At 51.6% G+C, this 25,004-nt stretch overlaps 1 protein-coding gene across 1 annotated transcript; it reads left to right on the plus strand.

The window, feature by feature from the left end:
* Nucleotides 1-12,055: 12,055 nt before the first annotated feature.
* NKX2-1 (NK2 homeobox 1) lies at nucleotides 12,056-14,326 on the plus strand. Its single transcript, XM_066636971.1, has 2 exons — nucleotides 12,056-12,413; nucleotides 13,620-14,326. Exons 1-2 carry the CDS (start codon nucleotides 12,056-12,058, stop codon nucleotides 14,324-14,326), a joined length of 1,065 nt encoding a protein of 354 aa, XP_066493068.1.
* Nucleotides 14,327-25,004: the final 10,678 nt, after the last annotated feature.

Raw genomic sequence — 25,004 nt, forward strand, 5'->3', positions numbered from 1 at the left:
CTGCTTCCAGAAAAATGTCTGTCCAACATTTGGATGTTAAGACTGCATTTCTCCATGGAGAAATTAAGGAGGAGCTTTACATGAAACAACCACAGACAGCAAGAAGGCTCATCTAATATGCAAGCTTGGCTTAAAGCAATCAGCCAAAGCTTGGAATGAAAAACTGCACCATATGTTGACACAACTACACTTCACACAAGGTGCAGCAGACCAGTGTCTGTACACAAGACAAAAGGATGGAAAATGGACTTATGTCTTGGTTTACATGGATGACTTGCTGTGTTTTTATGAGAAAGGACAAGATTACAAAGAATTAGTTAACCACTTGAACAAAGAAGTGGAAATTAAAGAGCTAGGAAAGGTGACTTATTACTTGGGTATGCAAGTAGAAAGAGAACAAGACGGAAGTTTTCTTCTCAGCCAGAAAACAAAGATTCTGGATTTGTTGGAGTCGCTAGGACTCAAAGATGCACACCCAACAGCTACACCAATGGAGACCAACTTTCTCAAACAAACAGATGAAAGTGAACCTCTCCCAAACAACACACAATACAGGGAAGCAACAGGCCAGTTGCTTTATCTTTCAAACACAAGAAGGCCTGACATTGCAACTGCTTCTGGAATTCTGAGTAGGAAAAATAATTCTCCCACAAAATGGGACTGGCTTGGAATTTAGAGGGTTGCAAGGTACCTAAAAGGCACCCTGGACTTCAAACTGAAGTTGCCAGCCAGTGAAAGACCCAAGTTAGTAGTCTACAGTGCCTCAGATTGGGGAGAACAGGAGCCAACAGGAGCCGAGGGGCATCCGGTTCGGGACTCCTCATCCCTATGGGATGAGGATGGGGAGGTTAGAGAACAACAAGACAAAGGCAGAGTAGGAGAAGAAATTGGGAAAGGTAGGGTGATGGGATGTGATAGACGGTTTGGCACAATGAGAAGATGCGGGGACAAAGGAGCGAATAAGCAGCGCATCCTGGGGCATTCCGTGTACAAATGCTTTTATGCGAATGCCCGAAGTCTACGAGCAAAGGTGGGAGAACTGGAATGTCTGGTGACAAGGGAAAACATTGACATAGTGGGCATAACGGAAACCTGGTGGAATGCGGAGAATCAGTGGGATACCGCAATCCCGGGCTATAAACTCTACAGGAGGGACAGGCAGGGGCGTGTTGGAGGTGGGGTGGCCCTTTATGTTAAGGAAGGGATAGAATCCAGCAAAGTAGAGATTGAAGGTGGGTCCGACTCCACCGTAGAATCTCTGTGGGTTAAATTACCAGGCTTGTGCAGCGATGTAATACTGGGGGCGTGCTATCGTCCTCCAGACCAGAAATCTGATGGGGACCTTGAAATGAGGAAACAGATCAGGGAGGTGACAAGGAAGGACAGGGTTGTAATCATGGGGGACTTCAATTATCCTCATATTGACTGGGTCAATTTGTGTTCTGGTCACGATAAGGAAACCGGATTTCTTGACGTGCTAAATGACTGTGGCTTAGATCAGCTAGTCACGGAGCCCACCAGAGGACAGGTGACTCTGGATTTAATTTTGTGCGGTACGCAGGACCTGGTTAGAGATGTAAATGTTACTGAGCCATTGGGGAACAGTGATCATGCTGCGATCCGTTTTGACGTGCACGTTAGGGAAGGATACCAGGCAAATCTCTAACAAAAACCCTTGACTTCCGACGGGCGGACTTCCCTCAAATGAGGAGGCTGGTTAGAAGGAGGTTGAAAGGGAGGGTAAAAAGAGTCCAATCTCTCCAGAGTGCATGGAGGCTGCTTAAAACAACAGTAATAGAGGCCCAGCAGAGGTGTATACCGCAAAGAAAGAAGGGTTCCACTAAATCCAGGAGGGTGCCCTCATGGCTAACCAGCCAAGTTAGAGAGGCTGTGAAGGGCAAGGAAGCTTCCTTCTGTAAATGGAAGTCTTGCCCTAATGAAGAGAATAAAAAGGAACATAAACTGTGGCAAAAGAAATGTAAGAAGGTGATAGGGGAGGCCAAGCGAGACTATGAGGAACGCATGGCCAGCAACATTAAGGGGAATAATAAAAGCTTCTTCAAATATGTTAGAAGCAGGAAACCCGCCAGAGAAGCGGTTGGCCCTCTGGATGGTGAGGGAGGGAAAGGGGAGATAAAAGGAGACTTAGAGATGGCAGAGAAATTAAATGAGTTCTTTGCATCTGTCTTCACGGCAGAAGACCTCGGGCAGATACCGCTGCCCGAACAGCCCCTCCTGACCGAGAGTTAAGTCAGATAGAGGTTAAAAGAGAAGATGTTTCAGACCTCATTGATAAATTAAAGATCAATAAGTCACCGGGCCCTGATGGCATCCACCCAAGAGTTATTAAGGAATTGAAGAATGAAGTTGCAGACCTCTTGACTAAGGTATGCAACTTGTCCCTCAAAACGGCCACGGTACCAGAAGATTGGAGGATAGCAAATGTCACGCCTATTTTTAAAAAGGGAAAGAGGGGGGACCCGGGAAACTATAGGCCGGTCAGCCTAACATCCATACCGGGTAAGATGGTGGAATGCCTCATCAAAGATAGGATCTCAAAACACATAGACGAACAGGCCTTGCTGAGGGAGAGTCAGCATGGCTTCTGTAAGGGTAAGTCTTGCCTCACCAACCTTATAGAATTCTTTGAAAAGGTCAACAGGCATGTGGATGTGGGAGAACCCGTGGACATTATATATCTGGACTTTCAGAAGGCGTTTGACACGGTCCCTCACCAAAGGCTACTGAAAAAACTCCACAGTCAGGGAATTAGAGGACAGTTCCTCTCGTGGATTGAGAACTGGTTGGAGGCCAGGAAGCAGAGAGTGGGTGTCAATGGGCAATTTTCACAATGGAGAGAGGTGAAAAGCGGTGTGCCCCAAGGATCTGTCCTGGGACCGGTGCTTTTCAACCTCTTCATAAATGACCTGGAGACAGGGTTGAGCAGTGAAGTGGCTAAGTTTGCAGACGACACCAAACTTTTCCGAGTGGTAAAGACCAGAAGTGATTGTGAAGAGCTCCAGAAGGATCTCTCCAGACTGGCAGAATGGGCAGCAAAATGGCAGATGCGCTTCAATGTCAGTAAGTGTAAAGTCATGCACATTGGGGCAAAAAATCAAAACTTTAGATATAGGCTGATGGGTTCTGAGCTGTCTGTGACAGATCAGGAGAGAGATCTTGGGGTGGTGGTGGACAGGTCGATGAAAGTGTCGACCCAATGTGCGGCGGCAGTGAAGAAGGCCAATTCTATGCTTGGGATCATTAGGAAGGGTATTGAGAACAAAACAGCTAATATTATAATGCCGTTGTACAAATCTATGGTAAGGCCACACCTGGAGTATTGTGTCCAGTTCTGGTCGCTGCATCTCAAAAAAGACATAGTGGAAATGGAAAAGGTGCAAAAGAGAGCGACTAAGATGATTACGGGGCTGGGGCACCTTCCTTATGAGGAAAGGCTACGGCGTTTGGGCCTCTTCAGCCTAGAAAAGAGACGCTTGAGGGGGGACATGATTGAGACATACAAAATTATGCAGGGGATGGACAGAGTGGATAGGGAGATGCTCTTTACACTCTCACGTAATACCAGAACCAGGGGACATCCACTAAAATTGAGTGTTGGGCGGGTTAGGACAGACAAAAGAAAATATTTCTTTACTCAGCGTGTGGTCGGTCTGTGGAACTCCTTGCCACAGGATGTGGTGCTGGCGTCTAGCCTAGACGCCTTTAAAAGGGGATTGGACGAGTTTCTGGAGGAAAAATCCATTATGGGGTACAAGCCATGATGTGTATGCGCAACCTCCTGATTTTAGGAATGGGTTAAGTCAGAATGCCAGATGTAGGGGAGAGCACCAGGATGAGGTCTCTTGTTATCTGGGGTGCTCCCTGGGGCATTTGGTGGGCCGCTGTGAGATACAGGAAGCTGGATTAGATGGTCCTATGGCCTGATCCAGTGGGGCTGTTCTTATGTTCTTATGTTCTTATGATACTGTCCTGAAAGGGTTAAGCTATGGCCCAGTGACCCTACACTTTACCTGTCCTCTTTGGATGACCTATATGGGGGTGTGGCCCAGACCCTATATCCTTCCCTTCCTTCCGACCACGCCCCCTCTTCCTCACTGAACACTGCCCTGACAAGATGGGTCACAGCAGGGCTCTGCTGGCGACGCCATCTTGGCCACATGGCACACGCAGGACGAGGCAGCTCCAGGGCCTTGTTTTCTCAAGTTGAGTGTAACCTCTGATCATAATCAGATGCTGTAAACATGCTTCTATGGAACCATGAGTAAATGACTCTCTTTTGCAACTTCAACCAGCCATTGCCATTTGTCTTTTATTAATTAGCAGTCAGCCGGGTGTGGGAGCTTCCCTGGGGTTGACCCACAGCAAAGGGGGGGGGGGGCGTCTGCTGCTGAAGCTACTCTGCTTCCCCCCTAAAGAGGAAACCAATTTTTTAAGACTCCTCCAACACTCTGTCCTCCACTGGAACTGGTCGCCCTGCCCACACCGAGAGTACATGAAATAATCTCTGCAACTACGCAGGGAACGGGGGAAATACGGAATTTTATTCGTTTTTAACCTGCTGCGTATGAATCTCAATATAAACCATGAAATACACTTGTAGCAGCGGATTCTTACAAATTTGCCCACACGTGCCTCAGTGGCGACTGTGGGGCGAGCTGTAATGGTCGGTGCAAAGAGGCAGTAACTCTCCTGCAATGGTCGACGGTATAGCTGGACCCTGTTTTCCAGGAGAGACTGAGATCATCTCTGGGGATCTCAGCTTGGACTCTGGTGCTTGAAATATCCGGACGTTTAGTAGCAACCAGAGCGCCTCCCCTCGGAAATGTCTTTTCCTGGGATGATGGAGTCTGAACACCGAATTAGAAAGGACGTCGATAAATAAGGTAGGAATCCTTCAGCAGCAGCAGCAGACTTAAAGCGGAAAGCCCTGCGGCCCAGGCGCGCTCGCGGCCACCACGCGCGGAGAAGCGCAGCAGCGGGATCTGTGCGCCCTTCCCCTCCGAAGATCCGAGCGGGCGGCAGGGCGGCTGGGGGCGCCTCTGCACCGCTTGGGGCCTCGTCGGCCTCCCCCCCCCTCCGAAAAAAGCACACCCCTGGCAGGGCAGGGCAGTCGTTGGCAGGTCACCCGCGAGAGCGAGCCGGCCAGAGGCTCCAGTCCCATTCCCCGAAATCGCACCATGGAAGGGCCGAGCGCGGTCCCCGAAGGGCGTTCTCAGCGAGGGAGGACCGTGTGAGCAGGAAGGCGGCTCTCAGGCGGTGACCGAGGAGCCCCTCGCAGACGGCCAGGGGAAGAACCGAAACGTTCCCCGCTCGTCAAACGTTTCAACGCTCCTTCCTTTCAACCCGGTTATCCTGACACCACCATTATGGCTAAGGTTAGTCATACATCGCTTTCCAACAAAGTAATGCACAAAGCGGTTTACACAGTAAAATAAATCAATAAATGGTTCCTTGTCCCCAAAGGGCTCACAATTTAAAACATACACACACAGAGATGTAAGAGGACATCACTTTAAAAGTGACTTTTTGCCCAGCTAGCAGACCTAAATTGCTGTCCCTGTCTAAATTGCTCTTTTGCAGCAGATTTACTTACTGATTTACCGGAGCCAGATTTACTTACTAAGGGATCAATCCTAATCCTTTATGTCAGCGCTTTCCAGCACTGGCATAGCGGTGCCAGTGGGACGTGTGCTGCATCCTGCAGTTGGGTGTCACTCACGGAGGCCTCCTCAAAGTAAGGGAATGTTTGTTCCCTTACCTCAGAGCTGCATTGCCCTGATGTCAGTGCTGGAAAGCACTGCTGGAAAGCACTGACAAAAGGGTTTAGGATTGCCCCCTTACTAACTCGATTAATATCCCGCCTTTCTCCCCAGGGCATCCTACGCTGCTCACAACACATTAAAAATCCATGTTTCCCGACTGGAGCACCAACCGCCCCCTATTCGTTCCCTCTTCCTCCTTCCTCCAAGGAGCTCAGCGTCCGTTTTTCAGCCCCATAAATATTGTGTGAGGCAAGGCAGGCTAAGATCCAGTGTGACAGTCAACCAGGCTACCCAGTGGAGATGTCGATCCGACTTGTTCACGTATCCACACATTACCAGCAGGCGCTGCACCTCAGCCACATCTGCTGGAGGAGCGGAAGGAAGAGTCCCTGCGTATGTGAGCTCCTGCCACAAAAAACTACAGCTGTGATTCTCAAACTTTTCGCACTGGGACCCACTTTTTAGAATGAGAATCTGTCAGAACCCACCGGAAATGATGTCATGACCGGAAGTGACAGTGATAGTATCAAGCAGGAAGATTGCTAATAATCCTAGGCTGCAAGCCTAACCACGCTTACCCAGGAATAAGTCCCATTTACTAACATTGTTAAAAGCATCTACATAGTAGCCTGTTAAAAGTACAGCTCTGTAACAGGCAGTTACCCAGGATAGCATCAAGTCGAATACATTAAAATTAAAATATTGAAATGAAGGGGACCCACCTGAAATGGACTCGCGACCCAGCAAGTGGGTCCCCACCCAGAGACACCGACCCCGAAGCTTACACACTTTACTTAACTACACACTTTAGCTCCTGCCAGGAGCAACTCCGACGTGGAGTGTTCCACACGCACTGACGACACTGCGCACTCCTCTTCGCTTGAGAGCAGGATCCGTTCTCTCGCAGAGTGAGGAGCCGGGTTCCAGTCTCGGCTGGCTCAAGGACCACAGAGGCCCAGTTCGCCCCAGTAGGGCTGGGAATGCGGGTTGCGTTGCGCGAACCACCAGCGAGACGCAGTCCTGGATGGTGCTGCGGCGAATTTAAACGGGGCAAGGCGTGGAGGCCCACGAGGCACATCCTTGCGCCCCGTGCCATGCGCGAGTGGGAAAAGCTGCCTGGGCTTCAACCCCAGAGGCCGCCCACGGAAGGGGTGTCGGGAGGCCAGAGCCGTTTCTTCCGCAGTGACGAGTCGAACCAAGCAGTGAGTCAGTCGAACCAGCAACGCGTCTGTGACGGCGGCCTTCCAAGCACCCATCCTGGAGCAAGCCTGGAAGGTCAAGTCTTGGGGAGAAACCTTCAGAGACCCATGCAGGGCACGGGCGCCGCTTCTGAAGCTTTGGGGGCTTGAAGAGCCCTCTTAAGAATGCTTACCTGAAATTAGAGATTTCCCTACAGGTTGGGCATCTGAATTAAGTGCAGATTTGGAGGCCCGGTTGGAGAGGGGCTTCAGCCCGACTCCCCCCGCAAACTGCGCTGCCACGGTTGTACAATGAGCGAGTTTTCGGGGCCACTTTCATCAAGGCCGAGGAGGAGGAGAGTTTCACTGTCCGGCTTCCTTCCTCTCCAATCCAGAGAAACCGTCTGGTCCCCCCAAGGCCCGTGATGGGCCTGTTCAGAGCCGGGTCCCCCTCCCCATGGCGCCTTCTCTCTTTACACCTTGGAAGAACCTCGGCAGCTCTATTTGAGGGCGGGGAGCGGGGGCTCCTCCGCTTCTGGCGTTTGGAGGGCTCTGCACGCCTTCGCTGGAGAGGGCCTCGTCGCCCCACCGGAGGAGGCAGGCGGGAAGGCGCTGGGCCGAATTTGGCACCGCTTGTTTGACAAAGCCCCCTTCTCCCCCCGCATCTGGAGTGTTATCAGTCGGACTGCGTGGGGTCAGAAGCTATTGAAGAGGCGTCCCCCTCGCCTCTGGGAAGCGTTCTGCGGGGAGGGGGCATGAGAGGGTCGCAGCTGACTCCCGAGAAAAACCAAGCCCCAAACCAGCCTCCCAGCAGGCCCGAAGCATCACGGCTCTCCTCTTCCTCCTCCGGCTTCTTTTTCGGCTCCTTTGCTTATCCAGCCAGGTGAAGGAGGACCGAAGGACCGAAGGATCAGGAGACAAGATCGCGGTGAAGAGGAGGAGGCAGGAGATTCCGGGAAGGCCGCAGCCACCAACCAGCTCAAGCTGGAAAAGGAGATTTCCAAAGGAAAACAAAAGCAAAAACAACACACACACAAACACACACACACACCCTCCTTATGAGTTTCGGGGAGGGGGGCCTGGGTGGGCTTGATCAGTGGGGAGCCGGACCGAGACTGCAATCCTGTACAGATTTTCCTGGAAGTAAGCCTCATTGACTACAATGGAACTTGCTTCTGAGCAGACAGACATAGGACTGGGCTCTCTGGAGAAAGCGATGGAGGGGGAGGGGGTAACAGAGCACAGGAAACTTCTCACCAGCGACTACTCCCTGCACCCTGAACGCCCTGCGGGATTCAAAGCGGATTATTGAGGGAAACTTAGTTCCGTGTTCGGAGCCAGAGCGGAAGGGGGGGTGCTCGATCCCCTTCCCCGTGAAGACAAACTGGAAAGCAGGCCCCCAGAGCTACTCTCCATTCAACTCATCTATCAAAATGACTATGATTGGACGACTCTGGAGTAAAGGCTCATTTTTTTCACTCCAGAACAGGCCAAGCCCAGTCCAGTCCATTAGGGGAGGACCGGTCAAGGGAAGGAACTTCTCCATTGCACTGCATGGGGGGGGGGGGTTGCGGGAATTCGTGGCCTCCTGCAGCAAAATCAAAGCACCACCGAGTTGGCCTTGTCTGAGTCAGCGCAGTGTTACTCCAAGACACCGTCCTTGGGACTGGACTGCAAATGTGGTCCGCTTAAATTCAAGCACAGAGAGAGGCATAACTGATTTGCGGACTGTTTCTTGCAACATCTACTCGACCAATTCTTCTGGTGGGAATCAGGTCCAATGTAATTATGTGGCATAAAGTCTCTTCCATGTTAACGTACTTCCAGATCCCAATGCCCACGTCCTGATGGCTGGAGAATTCAAGCTAAAACTCTCTCTCTCTCTCTCTCTCTCTCTCTCTCTCTCTCTCTCTCTCTCTCTCTCTCTCTCTCTCTCTCTCTCTCTCCCCCTGTGTGTGTGGGGGGGGGGAGAGAGAATGGAAGCATTCCCTCTTCCTGATTAACAGGAAGAAAATGAAGAGGTGGGGGAAGAGTTGGAGGGCTTCAAAATTCACCTTCGTTCTTATAACAGCATAAATGAAACTTTATTTTTTTAAAAACAAACTTTTTGTGAATTAATTTAAAAAAGAAAAAAGTGAATGCAGGGCAGCTGAGATTTTCTTTTGGCAGAAAGCACCCATCACTACCAGTCGATCTGACCACTTAAGGAAATCTTCCAGTCTCTTGATATTTCCCAGCAAAAATATTTTGTCCTCAAAAGTGTCACTTAAAATATTAATATACTGATTAGAAATATCTTTTTTGCCCAAGTGATACTAATTATTTTAGACAATTAATGAAAATGATAAGTATTTTGAATTTTTTGAATATTTTTGAGAGAGCTGGTTATGCTTCCTTCATGTGTATAGGTTATTTGGAAAGAAAGAAAGAAAGAAAGAAAGAAAGAAAGAAAGAAAGAAAGAAAGAAAGAAAGAAAGAAAGAAAGAAAGAAAGAAAGAAAGAAAGAAAGAAAGAAAGAAAGAAAGAAAAAGTTCAAATACTGATCCCTGGATATACATTGATAATCTTTGGATACTTGGGATTAAATTAGCTCTTTTCAAGAAATTCTTTAGTTGTTGCCCAGTCGCTGTCTGGCACAGCTTGTACCATTTTGTCTACATGGGATCCAATTCTGAATCCTCACAACTCCTCTGTTCTTGCTGTTGTTGTTGTTGGCCCCAAGAGCCAGGCACTCTAAAACTCAGGTGTAAAAACATCTGAGGAGAAAATACTAACAAAATATTTTTGATAATTCAATTAACAGAGAAGAAGAACGATGACTGATACAGCCAGGCTCAGAAAAATGACCTCAGTCGCCCTCCGGCATTCGCTTTAGCACCGTGAACTTTCCCAGTTTCACTCCAGAAAAGCAGAGGGAGCTTTAGCGCTCCGAGGTCTGACCTTTCCTCTCTTCACCAGACATCCAGCCCCGCTCCCTGGTGACTCTGGCCCTCCAGGACCAAGGCCCCTGGGGAGCGGAGTGCCGCTGCGATGAGGCAGGTTCAGCAGGCGGCTGTTCCTTCTCAGACTTGTGCACGAGGCGCAAAGCAAGTTGCGTCCAAGGAGGCGCTGACATCCCCCCTCCCAACCAGGTTCAGCGGGAGGTCCCATTCATCCCAATGGAACTGGCTGCCTCTCGCGCGGGAGTCGCTGGCTGGGAAGCTGCGGCCAGGAGCCCGGCCTGGGGAAGCTCGCCTCTGGCCGGCCAGGAGCGGGGGGGACTCTCCCCGGCCCGACCCCTGCTCCCAGGAGGCTCCCGAACGAGGCGCCGCCGCGATCCTCGGCACCAGCGCAGGCCACTCGCGCCCGCTCCGGACGGAGGCCGTTGGCGGTCCGGGAAGCCGCGCCAGGCGCTCGGGCCAGCCTTTCGGAAGCGCCACCGGCCGAGGCGCCTGCAGCTGACTTGGCAGTCAACGCCAAGGCTCCGGGCCGGGCGGCTGCAGGGCGGGCGCTGGCCGGGGAGAGCGGCCTTTCCTGCCCCGGACCTCCAACAGAGGCGACTCGCCTGCCTTCCCTGCGGGACAGTCGACCCCCCACCGGCTCAGGGCGCTCCCCGAGTGCGAGCCCTCGGAGTGGGTGACTCCCTTGCCCGTTGCCAATCAGTGGGGAGCCCGCCACGGACTTGGAGGGGGAGCGACTCGCGCCCCCCTCCGGGCCTCCTCCCCCGAGTGCTGCGCCCTAACCGGCTTCTGGATCGGGAGTGGCTGCAGCCCCGTACGTGAGCGCGCCTCGATGGGCGCCCTCGATTTCTCTTGACACCCGGGAGGCCGCAATTAGGCCGAGCAGAGTCTTCGGGAATGAAAGGCCGCTTTCCGGCGGCGGCGGCGACCTGGCGGGTCCTCTCCATCCCCGGCGCCTCCGATTCATCAGCGCCAGGCGCGCCGGGAGCGCGTGACTCCTTCCGATGGGAAAATCACCGACGGCTCTTGGCTCTAATGTGTTTTCCAGCAGCCCGTCATCCCCCACAATCGCTTTACACCTCCCCCCCCCCCGCTCCATCTGCCTCCAGAGTAACCAGCAGACAAAACGACCAGATGATTGCACGGACAGAGAGGACGATATTTGCCCGGGCGCGGGCGGGGGGGGGGGCTGGCGGTGCGGACAGACAGACACTCTTCCTATATAGGCTCTGTAGCTCAGGCCGCCTCCTGAGCGGCACTGAGAAGGCGCAAGGAGTTGGCCCCTCAGCCCGCCGCGCCTCTCTCGAGGGTCCGTCCAATGTCTGGCGAGAGACGGGATTCCTGCCAACTTGGCTACTTATGAACGTGCCATCCCGTGTGGCTTCTTGCGGGGACTGTTCTTTTCCTCCTTTAGTGCTTTCTAAGGGGGGGGGGCGGCGGGAGGAGGAGGGGGCTAAATCCGGTCTCCACTCCTGACCTTCCCCGCTCAGACTGAGGTAGGAGGAGGACGGGTGGGGAGGAAATGAGTTGGGGGAGGGCTGCGATCTGGACTGGCTTTCTTTTAAAACTCAGCCGCGGGAGGGGGAGGAATAAAGCCCCCTCTAACTCAGAACCCCTTGGATGCCTAACACAGGGGTTAGATCACCCCCCCCTTTTTCCAGGAAAAATAAAACAAAATAAAATGGATTGAGTGGGGGAGGGGAGGGCTGGGACCTTTTTTCTGGCGAAGGCATTTTAAAAATATATCCACATCTCTCTCAATATCTTGATAAGGCAGCCTGAGAAGTAAAAGCGAAAGGTGTTTACCTTGTCATCAGCATGCACGCTAATTATCTCGGGCAAGATGTGGGGTTCTATTGTCTTGTCGCTTTAGTGCCTACGCCCCGCCTCTGGTGGCAGCCCAAAACCTGGCGTCTGGCTAAAACAAACGAAAGGCAGCGCGGAGCCTCCACTCAATCCAATTAAGGCGGACTCGGTCCACTCGGTTACGTGTTCGTCCAGGATCGGCGTGGAGGCGACACAGCAGAATATTTGGCCAAAAAAAAGGAAAAAAAAGGAGAGACGGGAGAGGGAGAGCGAGCGAGAGAGAGAGAGAGAGAGAGAGACTTGCCTCCCCTTTCCCTTTTCTCCCTCCTCTCCCCCCAGCCGCCGAATCATGTCGATGAGCCCAAAGCACACGACTCCCTTCTCAGTGTCTGACATCTTGAGCCCCTTGGAGGAAAGCTACAAGAAGGTGGGCATGGAGAGCAGCAACTTGGGGGCTCCGCTGGCCGCGTACAGGCAGGCGCAGGTGGCGCAGCCCGGCATGCAGCAGCACCCCATGGGCCACAACGGGACGGTCGCCGCCGCCTACCACATGACAGCCGCCGGGGTCCCCCAGCTCTCCCACACCGCCATGGGGGGCTACTGCAACGGCAACATGGGCGACCTCCCGCCCTACCAGGACACCATGAGGAACAGCGCTTCGGCCACCGGGTGGTACGGGGCCAACCCGGACCCGCGCTTCTCCACAAGTAAGTGCCCGCGGGGCTTTCGTCCCCTCTTCACCTTCCCCAGCCTCGGGGAGCCTTTGCATGGTCCCGGACAAGGCGGAGCAGTGTGGGGTAGCGGTTAGAGCGGGGAGCCTCTGTTCTGGGGGTGGAAGACTGGTCAGCTTCCCAGCCGGCTGGTTGATATGGACCCTGCCCCATCTTTGCAACCCATCCCTGACCTTCTCTGGGTTCCCTTCTAGCTTTGGCTGAAAGAGGGGATGGACATTTGGTTACTCCCTTCTGTTCAAGGGGAGAGAGGAGAGGAAAGGAGAGGGGCTTTCTTTCGTGGAGTCCGTGGGGGAAGGAAGGAACTCCTTCATAAATAATAAAAAGCACCCGGAAGGGAAAAGGGGGGGGTGAATAAAGATCAAATATTTGGACGCCCAGGAAATCCCTCAAATAAACCCCAGGTTATAGATGAGGTCAGGGCGGTTCGGTTTCTACAGCACAAAACAAAAATAAATAACCGAAAGCCTCAAAATAAATAGTTCCCAACACGGATTCACTTTCGTGTATATAATCAGTTTCTAGATTGCGTAAAACAGAAGTCGTGAACTGTGAGAAAAGCGTAATAAGTAAATGGGAAGAGGAGAAAAGGCCACCCTTGTTAATTTGTAACAAGCGGTAAGATGTTAACAGTTTTCCTGAAAGTTAAGTCGGGGGTCTGCATAGATCGTGTGTTTCCACCAGCACAATGTATCTAGTTCTTAATCCGAATTCTCATTTTTCCTGCTGGCCGCTTTGCTTCTGTCACTTCTGTAGGAAGGGTTTGCTCTCTTTTGGTTGGTGGCTGGATTTATTCTTTAGCCCAGGGGAGATCTGTAGAGCAGCAAAGCTGCGATCCAAACTTCACAGTTAACCTGCCAATTTGAGGTCTGACTTTGCAGAGCGTCAAAGTCCATCGAGTTTTCCAAAGCAAACTTTTGCGCGTTTTGAGCTTAATTTGCATTTGGCGGTGTGAGCGTTTCTGGAATTCTAAACTATTCCGAGCAGAAGGGCCTGGTTTTCTCCTGTCCTTGCCGGGTCTGGAACAGATCCAGAAATCTGGCTCGGTCCCAGGCCCGCGCTGGGCCTAGATCCCGGGCGCGCGCGCGCTGGGACCTGCTGCGCGGGGGGGGGGGGGGACTGGCTTCTGCTTAACGCTCTCTCTCTCTCTCTCTCTCTCTCTCTCGGCTGTTCTGCCCGCAGTCTCCCGCTTCATGGGGCCGTCGTCGGGGATGAACATGGGCGGCATGGGCGGCCTGGGCTCGCTGGGCGACGTGGGCAAGAGCATGGCCCCCCTGCAGAGCGCCCCGCGCAGGAAGCGCCGCGTGCTCTTCTCGCAGGCGCAGGTCTACGAGCTGGAGCGGCGCTTCAAGCAGCAGAAGTACCTGTCGGCGCCGGAGCGGGAGCACCTGGCCAGCATGATCCACCTGACGCCCACGCAGGTCAAGATCTGGTTCCAGAACCACCGCTACAAGATGAAGCGGCAGGCCAAGGACAAGGCGGCGCAGCAGCAGCTGCAGCAGCAGGAGGGCTCCGCGTGCCAGCAGCAGCAGCAGCAGCAGCAGCAGCAGCAGTCGCCGCGCCGCGTGGCCGTGCCGGTGCTGGTCAAGGACGGCAAGCCCTGCCAGGCGGGCTCCAACGCGCCCAGCGCGGCGGCGCTCCAGGGCCACCAGCAGCAGCAGGCGGCCGCCACCGCCATCACCGTCGCCGCCCACGGCCCCGGCCTGGGCCAGCACCCCAGCCACCAGGCCAGCAGCGCGGGGCAGTCGCCCGACCTGGGGCAGCACGCGGGCAGCAGCCCCTCCTCCCTGCAGAGCCAGGTCTCCGCGCTCTCCCACCTGAACTCCTCCGGCTCGGACTACGGCACGGCCATGTCCTGCTCCACCTTGCTATACGGGAGGACCTGGTGAGGGGCCGCCGCCGCCCGCCTCGGCCCCCTCTTCTGCCGGGCGGGCGGGCTGGCCTTCAGTGCTGACCCCCCACATCCCTGGACACCCCCCGCTCTTTTTCATTTACCAGAGAAGGTGGGGTGGGAGAGGAGTCCTGCCAGGCAGGCACAGGAGAGGGGAAGACTGAAGTTCCCTCTGGAGAAGTCGATGGCCCAGGAAACCCGAAGGACCGGCGGCTTGGCCTGGATCTCCCTGGACGCTCGTATGTACATATGAAAGCGCAGGAACAAGGGGTGGGTGCATTTTCCCCTCCCCCCAAAAAAATAAACTTCGGCGTCCTTCCCTCTCAACCAGCCAACAACAACCGCGCACACGCGAAGACCCCCAGCCCAGATGATGAATGGAGATACTGGTACTATCACTACACCCCCTCCCACCTTATGTTTGATGTGAACCTGTAGCTGTATAATGCTGTCAGAAACGTTGGACTAAGCCCATAGTTTTTAGTAGCCTGGATATTTTCTTGATTAAAAAAATGCAACGATTTACCAAACAAATCAAAACAATTTTAGAAAAGAAAACAGCCTTTTTTTCAAACGGACTTCCACAAATCTGTGTAAAATCTTCTGCAGTTGGTTCTTTCCCGGCGCACGTCTCTTTCCTTTCTCTCTTTCTTTCTCTCTTTCCTTCATTTTTTTCCTTGTAACTTATGTAGATATCTTTGGCTTTAAATATACTTCTTAAGAAGCTTCTAATAAATTATAAAGTTCACAGATATTTCTTATTGCCCTTTGCTATTCCCCCCCCCCCAAACAAATACAAACCGGGAGCCCAGCCCACCAAGGACGCCTCCCCAGAAGGGTCTCCCAGGGGTTTTAGCCGGGAAATTAGTCCAGCCACGTCAACCGGAAGTACCTTGTTTGGGGAAAACTGACCAGCAAATACAACTATGCGCCCGTTTCAGATGTTCTCGTTTAATCCTCAATGCTACGGGAATGAGTCCTGTCCCGCGTTAAAACCAAGGCGAGGAGACCAGGACAAGGCCATCTAACTGTCGTCATTTATAGGAGAAACGCATTGCAGAAGAAAAGCCCTTAATCCAAATCCGGAAAGGGCGCGCTTGAGACGCATTTACTGGAGGGTGGGAACGCCAACGAGGAACACAGGAGTAGGGGGAAGAGGTGGTTTCAGGCGCTTGTAAAGAGCATCCAATTTTATTAACTTGTAAAGACACCATTTCTACAAAGGTTTCCTAAGTAATTGTATTTTGAGGAAAGTACAGTCATCTTATTTATAAGCAAAATAAAACGATAGTTTATTGTGCACATTGTGCACCCTGCAGCTTGAATTAACTTTTTTTTTTTTAATGACTTTATTTGGACTAATACATAGCCTTCTCTTCCCGTTCCCTCCCCGCTCCACTGCCTCTTTGGTTTTTTAAAATTGTTCTCTTGGGGAGGAAGCTGCATCTCTAGATGCTGCTGGGTGGATTCTCTCAAAGCTTTTTGTTGTTCTGAATAACTAGAAAAGGCCCAAAGTAGGGTTCCTGCTTATATAAATAAATAAAAGCCAGTTAAGGAGGACTCTCTGGATTTAAGACCACGTTAAATTCAGGCTAAGAAGAAAAGAAAAAAAAGCACCCAAACAAACCCGGGCTTAGGTTCAAGGAAACTGACCCTCTGTTGAAGGAACTGGAAAGTTGTGTGCTTTGCAGAACTGCTTGTGTTAGGACTGAGAGCAAGATATGGAGCGGGTTGAGTCCTCTGTGCAGGTAACCCTGGGTAAGGACTGGCCACGGAGTTGGGGAACGTTTTGTTTAGACACCCCCCACCTGCTGGGTTTGCAGTTCCAGTCTTGTTCTAGAAATATCAAGAGACTCACCCACCAAATAGTTTTCCCCCTTGCCTTCCTGTGTTCCCCCATCTCTCTATGTCAGAATCAATGGCAGAAGTTATGCCCCAGGAGCTTGCAGCTGGAGAAATAGCAAAGGAATCCTGAAGAGAGAGAGAGAGAGAGAGAGAGAGAGAGAGAGAGAGAGAGAGAGAGAGAGAGCAGGTGTAGACGAAAGGGAGTCGACAAGGACACGGAGGGCACAACTGCGCAGAGGAAGAAGAAAGTCTGAGAGGGCTCATTTGCACGAGATTCCACCCCTTCTCGGGAACAAAACCTGGGTCTCCAATTCTTTGAATATGAAGATGTCACGTGGGTCAGCAGATATATTAAGGATTCTTTGTGATATACTCGGTCTGCACCTCTTGTTTACCAAGGGAGAGGGGGAAAGAGAGAGACTTTGGTCAAGTACTGGAGAAACCGTTCCAGCTGTTCCCTTTTTCCTAAATCTATATTTTCCCCCGTCTTTTAGAGCTCTCTGCTAAAATTATCATCTGCAAAGCCCAAAATGGAGCACTCCAGGCTGTCATTTCAAATGCCATTTTTTTTTCTTTCTCCTTTTCTTTTTAAAAGGGAAAAAAATCTGCCACCACTGTGTTGCGGAGCTTGGCAGAAGGAACTCAGCTGGAAAGCTTCGCCAGTTGGACTGGAGACATGGAGTAGGTTCCAACTTCTCTCAGTTCTCCTTAGAATAGAGAATAAGGTCGCAGCCCACGTCTCTCTTTAACTGGGTTGAAATGGTCAGACTTATAGGTATCACCTCCCCCCCCCACCCCTAGAATTGTTGCCTACCCACAGTAGTACTTAAACCACCAGAGGGAGGGGGGGACATTATGAAGCAACATTCTTTAAGGTACTTTAGCTCTCTCTTCTCCCCCCCCAACCTCCACTTTGCTCCCTAAATTTAGAAAAATAATATGGAAACAGCGAGTGTCTGCCCCCAAATTGCCTCGGGGAAATAAATGGATTTATTGTATCTGGGAAAGCTCATAAACACATATTTGGTGGTGGGAGTAATGACTGTAATGGATGATTATGTACACTGACTTATCTTTCTGCAACTAGATTTAGTTTCGATTCAATAAACTGGCTTCCACTTTGTCTGATGTCGGCTTAGTTTAAAGTCTATTTGCTTATTCCACAGAAAGGTGAATTTGTCTCTTTATGGACCTCTAGAGCCCAAGCAAACACCATTCCAATTGTATTTACATATCCGTCAGGAGAAATGCAAACAAAACCGCTTTGGCGAAATTATATCTCCTTCTCTTCTTCTTTTCCTTTTGCTGAAGAAATGACGCCATAGCCTTGCTTTGTAATCTACTTTTTTTTTTCCCCTAGCCCACAGAATTTTTAAAAATACAGTATATTTAACAGACATTTCCCACCAAAGGCACTTAGCAAAACTGGAAAGAGCCCTTCCTTCCTGGGAACACCCAGAGCCTCCAGGGTATTCACTCTGAAAGTTACTTTATGGATTTGAGTGGAACCCACTTTCAAGAAATATGCTGGGGGGGGGCAGTGTCAAGCGCAAACAGGTGGCTATATATGTGCCCTCCTAAAAGAAACCCCAGTGAAGCTTTCAATGGGTCCTGAGAGATTTCAAATAACTGGGGGGGGGGGGGAGGAAGAAAAGAGAAATTATGGAAACGGATCGTTGGGACTCCTACTTCAGTGCCAATGAAAGTTGGTCACATGCAAAAAATTGCGCAGAGACCTCATATTTTGATGTGTTTGCTTTCATAAAGCAACATGGAATATAATGGAGATTTTCGATCTCTCTCCCCCCACATTCTTCATGTAGGGAGAGCATGGCATGAACGGGAGCTCCTGCTCTAGTGCTCTAAAGCGAGGAAACTGTGTGATAAGACGTGTGGGGGGCGGCGGAGAGTTTCGAGGTTCTCCATCTTCGATATTGAGTATGGAAGCAGCTATCAAGGTCCCTTTTTGCACCAATTACAGGGGAGTCTCCCATATTGAACGGGAAAAAGACATGAACTCAGTTGAAGGTGGGGGGGGATCTGCCACCAAACGGTTTGGGGCTCGGCATCTACGGTTTGGGGGGGTCTCATCCACACGCGCGCCGTGGTTGGGAAGGGCCGCTGACTGTTCGCGAGGAGCCTCTCGGCGCAAGGGCCAGCCAGCCACGAGGCGACTCCCGGGAGCCAGCCTGTCTCTGGCCGCCCTGGGCCGCGGGCACAAGGGCCTCGCGGGCGCACCGGCGCTTGTCTGGCTGCTGCTGAGAGCGTCTTGGACAAAGGGGACTGGGAGGTAAACATGAGCGGCTGGAGAAGATGGTCGATCCTCCTGTGGGGCGAGTCAGAGCACAGTGGACAGCCCGGGGCGCTCTTAGCTGCCCAGTTGCTCCGCCGGGAGGGGGGAGGTCACGGGAGATGGAAATATGGTGTCTGTGCCATCAAATGGGGCTGCGGGGGAGAAATGCCCTGGCCTGTGGCAACTGGGCGATCCCCGCGAAGTGACTTGCGCTTGTGTCGCGCAACCGGCGCAGGAGAGGTCCGCTGAGGTCGGCACTTTCCACGTGCCGCGGCCACGCACTCGGCGCCTCCAGCCAGGCTGTGGTCAGTCAGTGCCAGCTCCAGCAGGGAGGAGGCCGAAGGGGTGTCTGCCGGCGGGCTTCGCAGGCTTCGGGGGAGCTTCCTCCCTCGGCGGCGGGTGGGAGGAGGGATATTTACCTGGAAGTAAGTCCAACAAATCCGTGCGGCTTACTTCCACGTGGGTGCCTTGAGCAGAGGGGCTGCGAGCCAAGGCGGCATTTGTGGAGGGCGGGAGGCAGCCGGGGTTTGCTTCGGAAGCCGGCGAAGGACTAACCACTTGGTCCCGACGACTGTGCCTGCCACGTGTGTGTTTGCGTGTTTGCTTCGTGCCCGCTGCAGGGACCTGGGCTGAATCTGGGAGCGTTTGGCTTCTCCATCAGCCTGCGCGGTCTGTTTGGGCGCTTCGTAGTCTCTGGGGCTGGTTGAACTGTTTCAGCATCTGAGGCGTTGCGGTCGCCTTCGCCCCGTGGCTTGGAAGGCCGTCTCGGGAGAGCCGCAGGGCCTTTCCCCAAGGAAGTGGAAGTGCGTTGGAGGAGCACGGCGGAGTCCCCAGGACTTCGTTGCACTGCAGACCTCTGCGTTTTCTTTCCCGTCTGTCCCCACGGACTTTGATTTGTCTTTACTGTCCCGTGAGAAAATTATTCTTGAATTGGCTCGTCAGGTTTCCCTCCCCCCCCCCCCCCCATGGTTGCTGAGTTTGCCAGCGAGCAAGCGCTTGCTTATTTTGCTTGGGTAGGTGATGAGGAAGGCCGTGGGTCAGTTTCTTGTCTTTGGAGGAAAATCCGTTTTCGGCTACAATTAGCCCAGAATTGTCCTGGAATGAGTTTCTGAAAAAGTCTCCCCCCTGTTAAAAAAAACGTCTTTGTAACTGTGCTAAGCAGGCTCCAGAGGTGCACACCCCTAGGAGGAAGCTGTGGAAGTCGGGAAGGGGGAACGAGGAGTGCAACCTGTCCAAGGTGCCACTGCTGCGCTTTGAGTCCGTCTGGGTCAGTTACTGACCTAAACCAATAACTTGGGATTCACCATAGGGGCGGTTTGCGGAGGTGCTGATGGCCGCCTCCTTCTCTGACAGTGTGTCAGACTTTAATTTCCTTTTCGATCGTTCTCAAGCTGGTGTGGGCTGGAATTACTGTGGTGGCTAAAGAGGTACAACACACACACACATATCAAAATGGTTACTGAGATTATAATATTTTTGTTTAGATTTTCTTTCTTTCTCCTGAAAGGGTTAAGAATTTTTATCCTGCGGACGTTGTTATTATGTAATTAGTGGAGATTGGCAAGGTCCAGCTCAACCTTGGCTTCAGTGTGAGCCATTTAAACTGTTGCTTCCCCCAAAATCTATAGCGCATATTTGCTGAGTAAGGCCATCTGATTTCAATGGGTCTTATTCCCTAGTAAGTCTACCAAGGTTTGCAGCAGAAAGTGTTTTAATTTTGCTCTAATAGTGCTCCAAATTTGCTGGAAATATCCGCATTTGAAACTGCCAGCCACTGTGTGGACTTTATTTTCAACATAGTTCACTACATTAAAATGCTTATTGCTCCCCCCACTTTCCCAGCAGGGTGGGCCTTCAACAATTAGAAAAACTGAACGTGGTTACATTGATCTTGGTGGAAGATACAGACTAGATTTATCTTGCAAGTTAGAGAGAGAGAGAGAGAGAGAGAGAGAGAGAGAGAGAGAGAGAGAGAGAGAGAGAGAGAGAGGAGCCAGGTAAAGAAATAAAAATTTTAAAAGCCAAGCCCAGCACTTTTGGATGCTGGGCTTTAAACCCCCAGTCTAGGAAATGAAGTCCTGATTCCACCTACTTTCAGATAGAATCCGGGCAGTTTTTCACTATTTTCGTTGCTTAAGTTCGAAGGTGTTCAAAATGTTCAAGCTCTGTAAACTCATAGAATTAAAAACTGAACTAGAGTCCCCCCACCTCTAACACTTCGACTTCAATTGCATCAAATGAATAAGTATCCATAAATCGCTGCATTCAAGTGAATGTAGATAAAAATGCAATTTGAGACAGTAATATCTGACAATATCACGTTGTGTTTTGGGAAGAATACAGAAGAGTCATTAGAAATGTTCTTGTATCTCTGAAATCTAAACACAGATTATCTGCTAACCTACACCACACATACACACACAGAGTTATACTTATAGGTACAAATATGGATAGGCATATGATGAAACCCATTTTTATTTAGCCATACTAAAATCTGAGTTGCAATCCTAAACCAACTAATTTGAGGGTAAATCAAGGTGCACTGAGTGGGATTCTTTTCCTAGGAAGTGGAAAAGAGATCAACTGCAGTTTTAGGCAATTTCCAAGGAATTTCCAAGGAATAAGCCCTAAAGAACACAATAGGACCTACTTCTGCGTAGACATGGATACGACTGCTTTGTTAGCTCCTATTGAATTGAGTGGGACCTTGTGATGTTTCCCTGTTAACTAGATTGAGCCCAAGTTGTCATCTTGGTGTATCAAGATGTATAGTTTAATGGAAGCGAGCAATAATTAAGATTCTCTAGTTCTAGGATTGTAAAGATGTTGGTTTGATTTCTCAAAATGAAAGAAATACAGGAAAGGTTTTTTTTTGGGGGGGGGGGGCTTCCCAATTGTAGATTTTAACAAGCCATTAACTCTGAAATATTTGACTGTCAGTGTAATTTGCACTCTCGCCCTCTCTTGTGCTTATTGACTCTAAGGGGGGTTCCAAAGAAATATACTTCTAGAGAAGGATTATAAACATGCAGCCAACAGAACTGAAGGAAGCTCCCCATTGCTGGACGACAGGCGTTTGTGACGCGTCTCCTGCTTGTCCTAACCTGACAGATTTTGCTAACCAAAAGATATTTTCTTGAAGTCTGCATCTAACGAATATCATAAGGTGCAGAAGTGCTCAGATACCGATTGGCAGCTGAGTGAGAGGTTAATGGAGGACAGCTCAGAGTTGGTAGCTGAAGAGACTACAGTTCACTTCCTTGCCTCTGGTTTGCATGCAGTCTCATCAGAAATACCTGGTTTCTTCATAAGAATCTTGAAGCGAAAGGGAAAGACGGGGCAAAATAGATCTGGTGAGGGACTTCTGAGGAGAGGGGAGTAAAGGAGAGGGGGCAAAAGCAGTGGCAGCCAGGAGACCTAGACTTCAGCCCGACTCTGCTGAAGCAAGGGAGCGTTTTTCTGCTAGATTTCTATTGGTAGGACTGCACAGTGCAGCTCGACTCCCTAGTTGGCTCCTTGGAAGTAAATTCATCTGGATTTGATGCCGCTACTTGCCAGTGTGAGGAAGATTGCAGCCTGAGCATTCAGGCTGCAAACCTATTCACGCTTTCCTGGGAGTAAGCTCCGCTGACTATAATGGGACTTACTTCTGAGTAGACATGCAGAGGCTTGGGCTTTTAAACGGCCTCACACCCCAGGCACTCGGGTCACCTCTGAATGTGCTGTGAGGTTCAGACAAGCGCATGCGCTCAGGTACCCTTTCCTCTTCAAATAAGGTAAACTAATTGAGCCTTCTTCGATCACTATAATCTCTTCTTTGTGTTTTGAGAATTAAGAAGTAATCACGCCCCAAAGATGAAGATAAACATCTCCCGCCTCCAGTCTCGTTAAACCGAAGGAACTGGAGTGGGACCATCTGAAACTCAGATTCTGAATTAATTTGAATGGAAATAACTTTATTCCAGCCACTTCTCTTTAACTGCATAATCGGCCTGAGTTTACAAGGATCGTTCACTCACTGAGCAGCTAATGCTGGTTTATTTCCACTGGTATCGGTGGGGCTGCTTTTGTGTGGTCAGCAGCCTGATCCCGAACCCTCCTTTACGCATCCCGGGCTCAGGTTCGTCTCAGTTGCTCGGAAGTTCGTATATTATTTCCGCGCCCCATATTAAAATCACATACGCCATTGGGCACGTTTAATTACAGCAGGGTCGTGCGGTGGGTAGGGAGGCAGGCGAGACAGAGACTCCCCACAGGAGCGAAGGACCTGAATTACATCTAAAAATATGTTGTCACTGCTGGACACAAACTGCATCCTACAGATTCCAAATATTTTCATCTTTTCATCGTCGTTTTATTTTTGAATGGGCCGCCACTGGAAGGAAAGAGGAGGGGGAAAGAAGCCCTCTGTGACACCCCCCTCTCTCTTAAACACACACACACACACACACACACACACCCCTCTTGCAGGCCCATTCATTACTTGGTCGAGGAGGGATCCTTTCTGCATCCCAGGCAGGCCTGGGACACTCTGGTCCATTCCAAAATCCACAAATGGACTCGACCAATCAGAGACAGGGGAAAGGAAAGACAAGGAAAGGGAGTTCGATGAGGAGGAGGGAGGCGGGGAGGACAACGGCAGGACTGGAAAGAGGAAGGGGGCCCTTGTCTCTCGCAGGTCGGAGTGGAATACTAGGCCCCCACACTGAGAGTGCTGCCTGCCTCCAATCTCTGCTTCGGTCCAGACAGCCACCCCACATTTTTAAACTCCTCAGGAGAGAAAAACCAGCCTCCTTCCCACCCTGAGTGACTCCGGGGACTCTGGTACCACAGGAACCTTGGAAAAGCTGGGAGAGAGGAAGGCTGGGACGGTCCGTGGGGTCTTCCAGCCCCACTGGGGTGTCGTAGCACTTATCTTCATCACATGGTTTTGGGGTTCGAATTCATTACTCTGGAGAAGTTCTCTATCTGAAATATTTATTTACTACTTGAAGGTAAAGGGGTATCTGCACGGCAGTGACTGTGAGATAAGACTCTTGCATTTCATGGCTCTGCTGTTTACATTCCCGCCCCTTCCATTGTGGGTAGGTAGAGGTAGGCTGCCTGGTTGCCAGATACAGGGGAGGGCACCAGGACACAGGCTGCCTCTTTTGTCTTGTGGGCCACGGTGGGATAGAGGAAGCTGGACTAGATGGGCCTATGGCCTGATCCAGCGGGGCTCTTCTTATGTTCTTAGGGCTCTGAGTCACGAAAGCTTCTGCACAAGACTATGGTGTGAGTTAGCTGTAACAGAGGAACACGAAGGGGCATCCTTCGGAAGGGACCAACAGAATATTCCTGGCACAGCAGACTGAAGGTGGAGGCAAGGAGCTGCTTAACTCCAGTACTTAGGAAACGCTTGAGTTGCACATTTCCCACCCACCCCCCTTTGGTCTTTGTTCCGGACTAGCAGGGGTAACATTTTGTTTTTGGTTCTCCCCTTCACTGACATCACTATTTTCCGTACCCACGTTGTCAACTGCAGAGAACGCGTGGCCCTGGGGCGCTGGTCGACCTCAGTTTTGCAGCACCAAACAAACTTCTGCAGATCAGCACGAGGGCACTTCGGAAGGACACGGACTACCACTTGGCTTCGCGGGGCCTTCCCAGAGGGCGTGAGAAGAACACCTGGATGGATTTCCGGATGGAGCCTGAATGCAGCGCTGGCTGGTTGCTGATCCGTGCGTGGCGGTCTTTTAGGGGAGTCCTCCCAGGGCCACAGAGAACAAAAGTGCAGCACGGAAAGGCATTGGGGTGGGACGTGGGGTGGACAGGGAAGCAGGGGAGGCAGAGCCTCCGCTCCGCAGTCCTTGGCAAAGCGCTGCTGGCCGAGCTCTGCGCGTGGCTTGTGAGGCGCGTGGCGGCCACACAGGGCGCTTTTCCAAGGACTCCGCTGGGGAGGCTCCTGCACCCCACGGCCCCGAATTTTCTGACAGGTTGTGACTGGGAAAAATCACAGCCCAATCCGACGTCTGCGTTTCGTCATCCGGCGGGACAACCTCTTGCTAGGGAGGCTGTGGAACTGCAAGAGGGTGGCACGCGAGGGCCTTTGGGGTTCCCTTGTGTGTGTGTCGCCGTGGCAGAGTTCAGCAGATCCCTCTGGCTGTTTGGAAGGAGGGCGATATACTGCGCCTTGCACCAAGGCCTATGGAGCAGTGTGGGGCTGGCAGCAAGCAGGCTCCAGTCTGAGGCTCTTGCAGAATCGCAGGCTCATCTCTGCAGGCATTTGGAAGCCCCGGACAGAGCGCACTGCAGCCACCAACCCCCAGGCTGCCCGAAGACGCAGCCGTTCCCCATCACAGTCGGGGGCGGTGGACCTTGCAAGACCCCACTCCGCACGATGGAGCAGTTACTGTAGCGCCCGCAGCAGCAGAAGGGAAAGGGCGGTCTGAAGCCTCCTCCGGCGGTCTGGGAGTGCTTGCGGGTGGGGGCTCCTGACCCACCTGAGTCCGGTCTCCCTGAAACACCTCGGTGCATTCCCGTGGCCTTGGAAAGAGCA

The sequence above is a fragment of the Tiliqua scincoides genome, chromosome 1 (assembly GCF_035046505.1).
Source record: "Tiliqua scincoides isolate rTilSci1 chromosome 1, rTilSci1.hap2, whole genome shotgun sequence".
NCBI classification, from domain to species: domain Eukaryota; kingdom Metazoa; phylum Chordata; class Lepidosauria; order Squamata; family Scincidae; genus Tiliqua; species Tiliqua scincoides.

What these genes read in the sequence shown, in the direction of transcription:
- NKX2-1 (XM_066636971.1), top strand. Translation starts at nt 12,056, where the DNA reads ATGTCGATGAGCCCAAAGCACACGACTCCCTTCTCAGTGTCTGACATC. An exon ending in GGACCCGCGCTTCTCCACAA is followed by an intron (nt 12,414 to 13,619) that starts GTAAGTGCCCGC and finishes TTCTGCCCGCAG; the next exon opens with TCTCCCGCTTCATGGGGCCG.